Here is a 14,650-nt window from a genome sequence, read left to right on the forward strand (position 1 = left end):
TACTGGCTTCGTGTCATTAAACCAGCCGGCCCTGGCGTATTTTCTTACTCATTAAATTTTTCTTAATGTTATTAAGTTTAGATCAGGTACTTGGAAATGAGAACATGTTCAACGGAGTAAACATGAGGAAAATAACTTCAGTATCAGTAATGGTAAGTTTTCTTCAAGTCCAACAGATTTATCCCATGTAGAGCCCACTGTAAATTATGTGCTACCAAGGAGACTGACCTTATTGCTTCATAAAATTTTATGACTTTGTGGGCGTCTGAAGGTTTCTTTTGGTTTCATCACCAAAATCGCTTTAAATCAATAGTCTTTTTTCAAACCCTGCTAGAACTTGATTTCAAATAAGGCATCCCTGGCCGATTTCAATTTTGTCCCTTCCTTTCGTTCTCCTATAATTACCGGTCCGTTGGCTTTTATAATGCTCGTAGAACTTGACAGCCACAACTTTATTTAAGCGACAAAACCATCGCATTTGCAAACCAGCGGTTAGCAATGCAACTAGTCGAGGAAGATGCGAATGAATGTTTGACCCGAAGTCATTTAAACACTTTATATCATGGTACATACAAGCTTATATTGATACTGAATATTATGCCTTAGATTTTGTTCCTCTGGTGGGGAGTCAGTGAGGCTAGACCCTATGGATCTCGGATGTTTACACCAATTTCCATGGAAGAAACGTTCGTTTCCTCACTTTCGGCCCAAGGTAAATGCTTTTAAAAACATATAGTTTCAAATAACATCAGCAATTCTTTGACACAGTGTAACTTACTTCCCCTAAAAAATTAAGACAGCATGAAACCAACAACAACTGGTTAGCCGGAGATGCTAAAAATCGAACGTTACTCTGTAATGCTCCATCAAACAACATCTGAAGAACAAACAGAAAAACCTCATATAAATAAGTTTGCGTAGCCCCTGATCACGAGAATTGGCCGGCCATTTGGTCCAAACATGGCGGGAATCAGAGCATTTGCATGGGTATTCGATAACGCATAATTGCCATGTGAATCACGTTCAGAAATATTTAATTGCGGGTCACAGATTTTTTTTATTTTGCTTAAACTTAAATCCCCCAAGTGCAGTAGCAGTTACATTATCAACTTCTGACTTCCTCCATATATTTGTACATTTTTACTGAAGACTTCACAGACTTGGACGATGTGGGTATGGAAAATTAAACATGTTCAAAACGCGTCTTAACAAACTTCTCTAGGTTGTATTGTATACTTGTCAGTTCGATCGACAAAGTCTCTTTGGAAATGCCCCTCAGACCAAACGTCGGACGCCGAATAAAACCGTTCGGGTTTAAATAGACGCTGAGTCATGAAATAAACGGTCTTGATTTTTATTCGATCGAGGCAGCCGGTGCATTTTTTTGAGAGTAGGCGTTGATTTAAACCCTATCTTAATTCAGGCATAATCGCATTTAGATCCATTCGTAATACAACGATAAGATCCATACAGCAATGCTACCATATTATACTAAAAATAAGTACGCGGCAACAGGGGTCACTGGCGCTAGCTACAAAGGGACGGGTATTATTACATGTAATGTAATGTTAAATTCAAATTAAGAGCTGTATAGTAGTCAAACGGTAATTTTGGTGAGATGATACGAAATATCGTAAGCTTATTTTCTGTTGTGTTTCTTTCAGATGGGCATTTTTTGACCGCGCGAGCACAGAGAAAGCCTAGAGCCGAGCCTGAACCGGAAGGAGAACCAGAAAGCGAACCCGGAAGTGAAAATGAGCCATACTGGGAGCCAGAGAGTAAATGGAACCTCACAGGTAACAGCGAGCCAACACCTGAAAACTGGCCCGAGCCCGGACCCCGCTGGGACGAGGCATACGAGACTTGGCAATGGGCCTGGGAACTACATGTTTATTTGTACGCAACATCTTTTCTCGTCATCGGTTTGTATGCTGGGTATTACGTCATCGCTAATATTTATGACGGCCTTCAAGGAAAGTACCTGTCCTTAAGCCTGAACATAATGGTGGCCTTGTTTGGGTTCACAAGGGCCTTTGTCATGTTCTTGCATCCATATAACCAGGGAAACATAATTCACAACACTACGGTAATGCGTGTAATTTGGTCCATTTCTGGCCCTTGTTTGACTGCTTCAGACTGTCTCATGATTTTAGCCCTGATTGAAACCGCAAAAGTCTCCATCGCTCCACCAAAACTTCAAAAAGCAAGTGTCAATGCAGCCATAATTTCATTTCATTTTATTTTAGTAATAACTACTGACTGTGTCGTTTCGGATTATGTCGAGGCTAAAGCAATGCTTGTGTTTTGTCAATTGTTCTTTGTAACGTGGGGCTCCGTTCTCGGAACTGCAAACTTCTTCCTCGCATACAAGCTTGACAAGCAGCTCTTTAGCCACAAAAACCCGAAGGAAAAAGCCGACAAAATCTACATCTCTCTGATTTACGCGTCAGGTGCTGCAAACGTGCTCTTGTGCGGGATCATTCTTTATTCGGCCTTTGGCGTATTCGGAGTTTATTCAGACGTTCAGTTCGTTGACGCGTGGTCCTGGTGGACACTGCAGACGCTTTCACGTTTCAGTGAGATCGTAGCATGTGTGCTTATTTTTACGGTGAGTGCTAAACGTGCAAGGGTAAAAGACGCCGTGTTAATGGTAACGGATGATAAAGATCGTGAGTCCATTTACTCCACATTGGAGAGGAATTCTTCAGAGTCGAAGAAAGGAATACTAGGAAAGTGTTTCAAGCGTAAGAACAAACCTTCAAAGGCTGCGGAAGAGAGAAGAATGAGCCTATTCACTGCTCTCCGAGAAATTGCTTTAATGCAGGCGGCTACTGCACATAACTGGCATGGCACAAATCTACAACCCCGGATGAAAACAGGCGGGGAGTGCTGGATAGAGACTAAAACCACGTGTTCTATTATTCACCTACCAGCAGATGACACAGATTATCATTCATCTGGTAATAAATGTAAGCAGATGAAAAACGGCGAGCAGGAAAGTGAATATTTGGAGCTTGGATACGGAAGAAAACAAAGCATGTTTTCAGCTCTACATGAGACCAAGAAAATTAACCGCACCAAGTTTGGAGTTGGGCAGTCCGCGTTTAACGCTGGCATAGTTAGAGAAGAAGAGGATGAGAACGAAAATCACGTGACAGATGATTTGAGCAGATGCTCATCGATGACTCTACCCAATGAGGCAATTGTATACGGTGAAAACACTGTTAAGAAATAATCAGCGAACATTTCGCACACGCGAGATAACGAAGCGGGAGAAGCCATTTTCAACTCTCCAGTAAATGCGGGCACACCATCGTTAAAGCACAGACTTGTGGGTAATGCTGCTTGGATCTTATTAATAACAATAGACAAGAGACATGACTCTAAAATTTAGACAGAAGTTTTAAAATAACTTTAAAGTTCATCTTCAGTAAATAATGCACATTACTTTACCTATTGGAAATAGACGGGCATGTGATTTTACCGCGCGAAATTCAGACAAACCCGTTATGAAACTACTAGGAGTGAAGTAATCGACATATGTATCATATCATCCGCTGGTTGCCATGGAAACGGGGTTCACCAGTTATAGCGGTGTTTTTAGCAAGGCATAAGGACTTAGGTACTTCAAACTATGTTTGAACCCAGATATTTTCACAAGGCTGAAGGAACGAAAACATCAAGAAAAAAATACATCACAACTAGCGAAAACTGAAGAAATGGTATAGAGCCACCTTGCACCTGCACACTTTGATAGTTTTCACCGGCGGGCGGAAGTTTAAGCAACAACGTGTGTGTTTTTTTTATCGACCGGATTAAAGAAAGGCGGTGATAAAAATTGTATTTAAGTGTACATTAGAGCACTGAAGTAAGCAGCATCGCTTCACAGACAACAAAGAAACTGAACTAAGAGCAACATAGGTATGCAATGCATGCAGAAGCGAAAGACATGAGTCACGCACGTGGTTTTCCTATGGGCCAAATCAGTTCCCAGATTGTAGATTTGTATATTTCTTAATCACGCGTTGGTTTAGTATGCACCCAAGTGTAACTGTTTCGGTATAATGATAGCATTAAATACGTAACAAGAAAGTGTGTTTGTCATTATTTCTTTCAACACCCTCAGTTCGCTCTCTTCTCCATTAGGGAGCTTAAGATCCGACAACGGCAACTATGAGCGAGGAGAGGCCGCCGTAAGGCGGGAAAAGTAAACTTTAAGAAACTGGAGGACGGCTGCATGTTGAATAATGGGTTCAATAATTTTTATTCTAATTATGGCTTCATTAAGGTCTGCTTGTGACCTTCTCCTTGAAAGCTTCGACGACGGAGAAATTTCAGAGGAGGAATTTTTTCTTTTGTCCAATTTAAACGAGTCGGAAAATCCAGATTTTCCCTGAGAAAGTTGTACGGGAAATTTGAATTAAACGACATGAATGACAGTGAGTGTCTCGCCGAGTTTCGGTTTCACAAGAGAGATATCCCTGCCTTACTAGATGTCCTCCAGGTTTCTCATTCTTTCAAATGGGACTAAGGAACAATATGCGATGGACTTGAAGGACTTTGCATTATGCTAAGGAGGTGGAGATACGGTGATATGATTCCAAAATTTGGTCGCCCAATTCCGGAGTTAAGTATGATTGACAATCTTGTTATGGATAGAATTTATTAGCAGTATAGCTACAGAATTACGCGGTGGAATAACGCACTCTTGAGTCCTGATCTTCTGGAAACATACGCGCCCTTGTAGTAAATCGGAAGGGAAGTCCTTTGCGCAATAGTTCTGGCTTTATAGACGGAAAGGTCAGGCCAATTTGTCGGCCGGTCGATAATCAGAGAGTCGTCTACAATGGCCATAAGGGCGTTCATGCGCTGAAGTTCCAGTCTGGTACAATACCCAATGGTATCATAGCCAACATCTAAAGCACAGTGGGTAATTGCTCTTTTAAAATAATTATTTGCGCTTTTTTTTGCAGGCAACAAGACACGTGTAAATATGCGTACAGTCAAAACCAAACCAGATTTAAATGTAGTAGTTCGAAGTAGTCATGTTCTCGGCCGCTCTTGTTTAAAAGGCCACAAAGTATGTGTACTATAAACGTAGCTAATTCCAGAAGGAAAAATTTAAAGGTTTAATGACTTTAAATTAAGCATGAATAAAAACAAGCTCAACAAAATGAGCCGAGATTGTGATTGAAATCTTTCATACATATTCCTAACCGTACATAAAAAAGGAAAACCTACTGGTTTGGCGGCTTCGTATTAAACAGAGCCATCCATGTTGTCTCCGACAACCTCTTAAGTTCGACAAAATGAAACGCCCTGTGTGTATTTTCGATAACGTTGCTTGTCAGATAACACCCATTGCCAAACTTTGTTGGGTGCAGATAGTCGTTGATTTGTCCCTTGTGTTCTGTACAGCTCCGTGTCTAAACTGGGATACTTCCTGTCAAAATACTTACGGCAGACGGATCCCAACGGCGGAGGTGACGAGCTTTATAGGCTTAATAGACTTTTCTTTTACGTTCAGCCCCTAAGGAAGGTTTGTATTGCAAACCGAAATATCGTGCAAAACTTTGTTTTTTTGAAACAAATATATTGCAGTTATTCTAGCCTTTGTTGTCTGTTCTATCAAGCTCGTCACCTCCGCCATTGGGATCAGTCTGCCGTCAGTATTTTGTATTTGAAATAATTTGCTGATCACTCATCGGTTTATCGCTGTGGAATTGCAGATTTTATTTTATCCCATGCCATAGAGAATACAGCCAATCAGAAAGCTAGAAACCCATTTGCATATTCTGCGGTATGCAACGGATAGTATTCCACGAAAAAATCCCGGCGTTCTTCGCGGCCTACAAATTACTAGTTTGTTAATGAGTTTTTCCTGAATACTTCTTACCTTTTGTTGAAAGGCTTTTATACATGTAATGAGCAGTACCTATTTAAATTTTTTAATTAATTTTTTTAATTTTTTTTAATCAAAATTGTGTACTTTCAAGAAACGTTGCCAATCTGTTAAATATTTTTTGACTGATTATATTGTATTTGCTGTTAAAGCATTAAAGAGTGCGAGTGGCATGAGATAAATTAGTTATGCAGTGCTTTCTCGTGGTATACCGTGAATATCCTACTCTTGACTTGATTTTTCTTTCTATACACACTCGCCTAAAGGTGTGTATACTAAGAAAGATCAAGTCACTCGTGGGATATTTCACGGTATACCACTCGAAAGCATTTCATAACTAGTATGTATACTTCCTGTCTCCGGCATACTGAAAGATCACACTGAGGTTTTTCGGACGAGGAGGATTCACTCCGACTTTTTCTTACAACCTGTTCTTTATATAACTAAATGTATCGATAACGCTGCGACACCCGCAACAACAACAACAACTTTTATCTTTCCCTCATGATTAATTAGAAGATTGTTATAGTTACATTCTTGTATAGTAAAATTCGCGCGCCATGCATCTTAATTGAATAATTACCTCAATTCCATTAGAATCGTCTATGACGTCATTTATTAGAGGCTTATATTGGAATGAAAAGATGTGAGAACTCGAGGTGTTCAAGTAACGAGGAATGAGATATAGGGCAAAATGGCTTGGTCTAATGGTGAGCGTCTTCAGTCATTTACATTCACCCTAAATACACGACGACGTGCCTATGTTTATATTATTATACGAAACACCGAACCTTCTATCTCTCATCCGCACGTTAAACAGCATCAGATGTCCACCAGCATCAGTTTTCTTCAGTTTATGTACAAATGATCAGAAGCGTAAATTTGACAAACCGATTCCACTTTTTTCTGTTTCGGCTAAATTATAGTCGCGCCATTTCATAAATAACAGAAAACTCGTAAAAGGTTTGCAAACCAGTTTTTCAGATCCTGAAACTAACCTCTATTTTAGAACATTAGCCGCATGGAGCATTCCGCACGCTTCGTGATCAATCGCCATCATTCTTGGATTTCTTCCTGGTGACAACTGGCTGACTCAGTGAGTAAACATCTTCTGATCTTCTTTTCCTCTTCAGAAGAAAATTCAAGCGAGCCTGCGTGTGACTGCGGACATTTCTTATATTAGTGAAGGCTACTTCCCAGGGTATTATAATCCATTGATTTTTTGATATCAAGTCGATGGCATTCAACAGAAGACAGTGCTCAATAAGGTTTACATCGTCCTCAATATTGAGGTGTCTCGTCAACCGGTACATATGCAACGGACAGTTCTATAACTGATCTAAGTAAAGTAGCTTTCGTTGTTTCTTCTCTCTTTTCCCTGGAGTCAGTTATCATATTACCTACTAGATCAGTCATGACACAAACTAGATATTGGCTTTTGTTTAAAACTTTGTTTTACTGGCCCTAAGTTAAGTTAGCGATCCATCAGCAAATCGTAATCCAGATAAAGAAATGTGTTCATCGTGGCTTATTGCTATTCCTGTTTGTATTGTTTAGGCTCTGATGTTGGTAATGTCAGCCGTAACAGCACAGGGCAAAGAACCAAGCACCACAGTACATACCTCGGACCAAACGACAGTTGAGAAAGCGGGTGATCGTGTAGATTCTACTCCAAAAGAGACTAAAGGGTTACAAGAAGTTGACAAAGATCGAGAATTAGATGACATAGTTAACAGATCTCAAGGAATCTCACAGGCACTACTGCTTGCTAGGGTAGAGTCCAGTCCCTCTCCACTTCCAATATCGAAGGCTGAAGACACATCAAGTGAACCAGGTTCTGAACCAGAGAGTACAGCTGAAGCCTGGCCCAAGCCCGGTCCGGACTGGTCTAAAGCCTATAAAGAATGGGGAGCAGCTTGGGAGATTCACGTGTACTTGTTTGCAGTGATTTTCCTGGGCTTTGCGGTTAACTCTGCTTACTTTATTGGGCATGGTCTGTACGTGGGCCTTAATCAGAAATACCTGGGCTTTACCTTGAATACCGTCATGCTTATTTTGGGCTTCACGCGAGCGTTTGTGCTGTTTACTGATCCGTATCTGCAAGGAAACACGATAAACAATGTACATGTTATGCGTGTGATATGGTCCTTAGCGAGCCCGTGTCTCACGTCAGCGGACTGCCTCGTGATCTTAGCCCTAGCAGAGACAGCGAAAATTTCTCTGGCCCCACAAAAGATGCAGAAATTCAATGTCATAATAAAAATAATTCTGCTTCACTTCGCTTTAGTACTTACCTCAGATTTTGTTGTTTCGGCGTTTGTTGAAGCCAAAGCCATGCTGGTTTTCTGCCAAGTCTTTTTTATCATCTGGGGAGCTGTGCTCGGTGTTGGTTATCTCGCCCTTGCCTACAAACTCGATCAAAAACTTTTTGGTCACAAAGAAGTGAAAACTAAGAGGGATCTGCTCTACATTCGCTTGATTTATGCTTCAGGTATCAACAACTTTATTCTAAGCGCCATGTTCATTTATTCCAGTGCTGGCGTGTTTGGAGTTTATTCAGATGTCAAATTTGTTGGCGCCTGGTCGTGGTGGGCCATGCAGACATGTTTTCGCGTCAGTGAGGTTTCATCCGGGATTCTTGTCTTCACGGTTAGCGCAAAACGAAAATCTTTGAATAAGAAACCGGGAAAACAATATGAAAAAGATGTTGAAAATACGGCTGATCCGAACCACCAGCAGTCTTCTACTCTTCCTGGAACGGAAAACAGAAGACTGAGCATGTTTACTCACTTACACTCTGCTAAAGTGGTCAAAACACAGGATGGCACTAAGGATACCAGGAGAGAAACTAACATGTTAACGGATTTACACGAGGCTAAAATTGAAGCTTACTATGCCACAGAAGACGTATAATCCAGTGTGGAAATTTAGAAAACTTAACGACTAAAACCTAGAGAAAATAATTATCAGTTACACTTATCTTATGTTTGTCACAATTCTCTAATCTTCACCAATTTTAATACTGTATGCAACACAGTTTTAACCAAGCCAAACTCAGTATATTCCTTACTGAATATGTGCAGATGGGAACTGAATTGAATTTCTTTCAATGTACATTATGTAGTATGTTTCGATAACAGCACTGATATGGATAAGGATATTTTTTAATTTAAAGTGCAGTGCTGATTAGCTCAATTCTTTAGGCATCAGACCTTGGCAACCAGGACTACTGGTCATAGAGGCAAGTGTAATCACAAAACTTTTCAACGAGTTCTCGAAGTTTGAACCTTATCTATTAGCACGTTACTGTAAGCTACTTTGCAGACTCCTTATCTGTAAACAGGATGATTTACAAATACAAATGAACACTCTCTGTTTGCGCCTTCCTTCACTATGGACCTAGACCCCCCCCCCTCCCCAATCTTGGCGTGCACCTGAAAGTTATAATTTTACTTTATATATAGCTGTAATGTATATGTTAACTTACTGGGCCAACTAGGTTTGGAAGCCTTCCCTTTTTTGTTGTCGATTGCGCACAACGCGCAAAACAACTAACTGGCCCACATCTAATTTTACAGCATATTCTGTCCCATTTCAGTCTAGATAAATAGGTTTATTGTAAAACGGCTTCTTAATGCTCAAGTAAGATTCTGAAAATTTCCAATTCGAACTCGCAACAAATTATCCGAAAGCAAAAGTGGGGATTAATCCCACGCTCAATACCCTCCTTGGCTGATCTCTCACCAAAAGACCCGTTTGGCTTGGTTGGAACTGCTATTACGCTTAGAGCCCCGTCGACAATAGCTCTTGGGATTCCAGAGACTCGCAAACAGTACTACCCCCAGGACAATTCAATTTTATTTTTCACACGTACAACGAGATTCAGTACAATACATAAAAAACAATAAACATTTATGTTACAAAGGAGGATTAAAAAAAAATTAGGATAAATTTGTTTAGTTTAGTGTGAGCAGTGCCCAAAGGAGCATGCTGCTTTCGTCGGAGTTGGGCACTGCTTACGATGGAAGAGAAAATTATTTCGGTGGAAGAGAAAATTATTTGGAAAGGTTTGAAAAAGAAAAAGAAAAAGAGCGTGTTTAGCGAACGGATGACGGTGAAGAACTCTACATTACTTTTGGTTTATAAGCAAATTTTTCCTGTATTTGGTTTTAAACGAAGAAGCGGAGTTTGATTGCTTAATGTTACAGTCTATTGTTTCCCATATTTGTGATGCTGCGAATTGAAAAGTGTGTTTACCGTAGTAAGTACGTATTTTTGGTCTGCTAAATTTTTTTCGAGATGAAAATCGGGTATTGTACGACTGCCGAGAGGATGCTGTGGAAATAGAGTTTGCAAAACGGCAGGACAACCTAAGGTTAGGCTGGGGCCGAGTCGGTCTAATCTTATGCCCTACTTGGGGTAAGTAAAGACTAGTTATACGAGTTCAAACCTAGTTTGCCATACTGAACTTAGAAAATTGCGATGTTCAGAAGAGGTCTTATTGAAAACTTCAAATTTGAAAACTTGAAATTTCAAAGTGGCATATTTTGTTCAAAGACGTCCCCAAGGTTTACCGAGATTTTGGCCCTAGCCCGTGCTAGCCCTGGGGACGAGGTTGGTGTTTATTCTGTCAGCGGTTTCTTTATACGCGGTAAGAGATTTTCCGCCATATTGGACGAACTTTTCCTTCTGTAGTCGGTGGTTGGAATGCTCTTTTAACAGGATACGTTCGGTTGAAGGTTTCTGGGAACAGAATCAGCAGCTAATGAGTGAAGTTGAAATGAAGGGGAGCCCTGAATCAGTTTTTAGTGAACTTGGAAATTCATGGATAAAGCGAGTGAAGGAGATACGGGACTTCCGAAGTATTTTTGTGAGGCATCTTTCGGAATACGCATTTAAGTGTTTCGAAGTACATTCAGCGCCGAACCTTAAGGTTGTGATCAACGAAGAAAAATGTCAGAGAATGATTTTTACGCCGTTGGAGTACTTCATTTGTGGAGAAGATCCAAACATTGGTTTTCAAAAACTCCAGAAAGCCAATTCACCGTCACAGCTTTGTGGGAGAGTGTTCAAAGTTGGGGAACCAACTTACTCGTGCAGGTTTGTATTTGTATTTTTTTTTTATCTCTGTGACCTTAATTGTTGACGTTTCGTTGAAGTTTAAAACAATGCAACAGTTATGAACTCCACAGATGCAAGCGAGCTTACTGTCATTAAGAAAAGTAATGGCATTAGAAGGTAAGTAACTGAGTTACGCCATACAATGTGGCGTCGTAAAGATATGGGACATTCCAAAAACCTTTATATATATTTTGTGGTGGTGTATATTTTTTATGAAAACTGATGTACTTAAACCATTCTCCTTTCCTGATAATCATGTACTGTAAACAGGGCTGTCAACCTCACACGTCTTCAAATATGGAGAATATGACTTCCCCGACCAGCAATAACAAAGCGCCTTACAGAGGCGTCGCATCAAGGCCAAATTCACAGGTGCAGTTGGGGTGGGGGGCGTACATTAAACAGTACCAGGAACAACGCTAAACATTTCATATTTTCTTGTCAGAAAGTTGAGTCTACGACAAATAGCAAACTTCGTCAATTATCCGGGAGATTACAGACATAAATCTGGAGACCAGAAGTTATGGGTCAAAATCTGGAGATAACATACATAAATCTGGAGACCGGTAGATACGGTTCAAAATCTGGAGACTCCCGGATTATCCGGGAGAGTTGACAGCCTTGTGTAAATTTGTGTCAACTTACCCTATCTCCTCTATTAAGGTTCTGGGGGCTCTCGCCAAGAGGGGGTTAATTTTAGAGGAAGGGGGATGTTAAATATTTCACCATATTATGCATGTACTAATTTCTGACAGTATAACCAACAAGTTCAAATGGGTTGGAAGTTGACAGCAACAATAACATAATAGGGAGGACTGCTGTTATTTAGTTCGCAACAGCAGAATACAGTTTATGAAGTAGAATCCATATGAAAATTAGCCATGTGGAATTTTTCGTGTTGAGCCAATGACGTCACTTCCTGTAATTTGAGCCTTAATTTCCGGAACAAGGCCAAGTAATGGCGGCCGTGAAATCTCGAATAAAAAGCTAAAAAAAAAAATACTTCCAATCGCTGTAAAGGATTGAAATTTGGTAACATGAGTAAGAAGGTCATATTCTACGCGAAAATGCAAAAAGATAGAAAATGAAATTTTCGTTCCAGGGGCACTTTAATGACTTTGAAATTATCAGTTAAATGACAGCAATCAATTTGGCACATCAGTGAGACTCTGAGACTACATTAGAAGAGTGATTGTTGCTTACATTGTACAGTGGTGACATAATATTACATATTAACATTACTTTTTATAACATTGTAATGTGAATCCTTTGTTTCTACAGAGACTGTGGTTATGATGGCACTTGTGTTCTGTGTATTAACTGTTTTCAAAAAAGTATCCATAAGAATCACCACTACAAGGTAAGCTTATCCTTTCAAAAACTAACAAAAATTAATCTAGTACATGCAGCTGTTACCAGTTAAAATTAAATTAAGGTCATCTTTTCAGTCGAGTAACCATGCATTTTTCAGATATAAAAAGAGCTTCAATTTGGAAAAAAAATGCCATACATGAACATTCTTGATGAGTAATTTCCTAGAAATAGATTTTGTGATAAAAGTTAATGCTTAAAGTGCCCCTAACCCTTCAAGTTGTTTTCTTTTGGTAGATTTCCATATCTGTGAAGAACTCATTTTCGAAAAATTTTTTTTTAGAAATATTGAATCCTTTTTATTTTACGAGCGCTAAAAGTTACTGAAATTTTAAATTTTTGCGCGCTTTAAGCCCCGCTGGACAAATTTCTGTCTCGTGGGCTCATTAGGAAGGAGCCAATGAGAAGCGTCCAATATTTGACACTTTCTTAGCTGTGACGTACAAAAAGGACACCAGAAGGATTCAGAAGGAATCTTATGAATGCTGATTCCTTTCTCTACATTTTGAGAGTTGCTGCATCCAAAAGCCACACATTTTCCAACCATTTTCTCTGTTTACAATTGAAGCATTACCTCAAATTTTCGGATATTTTTGCACGATGTCCTTTTCTTACGTCACGCTCAATATTTGGCCGAGTGGGGGACTAATGCGAACGATAGGTGAAAATATTGACAAGACTGCCTTCACTTCTAGTGCTCGTAAAAATAAAAGGATTCAATATTTCTCAAAAAATTTTTTCGAAAATGAGTTCTTGAAAGATATAGAAATCTACCAAAAGAAAACAAATTGAAGGGTTAGGGGCACTTTAAAAGTCATGATGTTTCGACCTCTCCGAAGCCATTTTCTAGTGCGAATAAAAAAAAACTTGGACTTGAAAATGGCCTTTGAGAGGTCGAATCCTCGTGATTTTTTAGCATTAACGTTTATCACAAAATACACGTACATTACTTTGTATTTTACTGGTGTTTAAAATAATTGTTGTTTAATTATCTCTAAAAAGTGTGTGGTTACCCCAGTTTTCTTTTTGGATTTCAAAAGCCCTTGCTAATATCTGCTTTCCCCACATGGTCATAAACCACACCAAAATACTTCTTTATTAGTAGGTGCTGTCCTTAAGCTACGGTTATGCTAATCAACCTAGGTGTTTTTTTTTTATCAATCAACCATCTTTAAAGTGTATATGACAGATTTTTTTTATTTACTTGATCGAATCTTCTTGTTGTTCTCGTATGAAAATCGAAAAAATAAATTCGCTATCTATTTTTCTTCCCCTCGTTTGAGGCGGTCAAAGACGTGAAATTTCACTTCCGGGTGTGTACAAAACCGCGCATGGCGGGAGACTAGGGATAGTGGACCTGTGACGTCAATACAAGAACGCTGCTTTCGTGGATTCTCTGTTTCATTTTTTTTTTTCACTCAGGTCCTGGACAACACTTGGCTACCCAACCTTTTTTCTCCACACAAAATGTGTCCTTTCAATTCTGTGTGACATTAATTTTAAAGAGTAAAAGTTTTTAAAAGGTGAACTTTTCCCAAATAACAATAAATCATTGTTCAATTTGCAGATGAACACATCTGGAGGAGGTGGAGTTTGTGACTGTGGTGATGTAGAGGCTTGGAAGAAGGGTGCGGCATGTGAGATCCATCAACATGGACAAGATGTAGACATGGAAGAGGTATGTCATGACAGTTGTTACAATATTATTTAATTACATTTAAATTTATAATTATAATGACTGTTGGTGGGTGTCTAAGAAAAGGGGAGAAGGTTTGCTATGTACATGCAATTTGTATTGTGAGGTTACTGGGACCAGTTTTCTAAGAAGAGTTCAGTCTGGTATTGCATGAGGCAAGCCAGCCTGGTTCTGGCTAAAAGTTTTTAGTATTTTCAAATCACAGATGTCCACAACAAGAAGAGGCATTGTGATATTTTTCTTAGCATGTAAAAAGAGAAGTCTTCCTGGCTGACCATTTTAACCTAAAGCCGAGTTTTTATGAAAAAGTACATTGTAGATTAGACTGACTGGTCCAGAGAATTTGAAAAATAATCTTAGCCTGGTTAGTGACCATCTGTCTCTGGAGACAAAGGTCTGTGGGCCATGGATTTATTTGTGTTGGAGCATTAGTGACTTTGTGGCTGTACAGCCCAATCATGAAAGAGCAGACTTTGTCACAGTGTCTGCAGGTGAAGGAAGGTGTCAGCTTACAATATACAGGGCAAGTGGTTTTGTCTGTCACTGCGAATCACAGTCAT

General features: G+C 39.6%; 3 protein-coding genes across 4 annotated transcripts in view; all 3 read left to right on the plus strand.

The window, feature by feature from the left end:
- The first annotated feature begins 122 nt into the window (after positions 1-122).
- Positions 123-3,647, plus strand: LOC146450569 (uncharacterized). Its single transcript, XM_085100303.1, has 3 exons — positions 123-152; positions 607-712; positions 1,665-3,647. Exons 1-3 carry the CDS (start codon positions 123-125, stop codon positions 3,233-3,235), a joined length of 1,707 nt encoding a protein of 568 aa, XP_084956429.1. The 3' UTR covers positions 3,236-3,647.
- A 2,865-nt stretch (positions 3,648-6,512) lies between these two features.
- On the plus strand, positions 6,513-9,275 carry LOC146450570 (uncharacterized). Its single transcript, XM_085100236.1, has 2 exons — positions 6,513-6,612; positions 7,460-9,275. Exons 1-2 carry the CDS (start codon positions 6,580-6,582, stop codon positions 8,813-8,815), a joined length of 1,389 nt encoding a protein of 462 aa, XP_084956362.1. The 5' UTR covers positions 6,513-6,579; the 3' UTR covers positions 8,816-9,275.
- Positions 9,276-10,561: 1,286 nt separating this feature from the next.
- LOC146450571 (E3 ubiquitin-protein ligase UBR2-like) overlaps positions 10,562-14,650 on the plus strand; it is a 30,288-nt gene continuing 26,199 nt past the window's right edge. For both annotated transcript variants that reach the window (XM_085100281.1, XM_085100282.1), the window contains exons 1-3: positions 10,562-11,002; positions 12,305-12,383; positions 13,962-14,072. In XM_085100281.1, the coding sequence (XP_084956407.1) occupies positions 10,668-11,002; positions 12,305-12,383; positions 13,962-14,072 (525 nt within the window). In that variant the 5' untranslated portion in view covers positions 10,562-10,667. The remainder of the gene's footprint in view (positions 11,003-12,304; positions 12,384-13,961; positions 14,073-14,650) is intronic.

This window comes from Pavona decussata, unplaced genomic scaffold (genome assembly GCF_977016875.1).
Source record: "Pavona decussata unplaced genomic scaffold, jaPavDecu1.1 SCAFFOLD_441, whole genome shotgun sequence".
Lineage (NCBI taxonomy): Eukaryota > Metazoa > Cnidaria > Anthozoa > Scleractinia > Agariciidae > Pavona > Pavona decussata.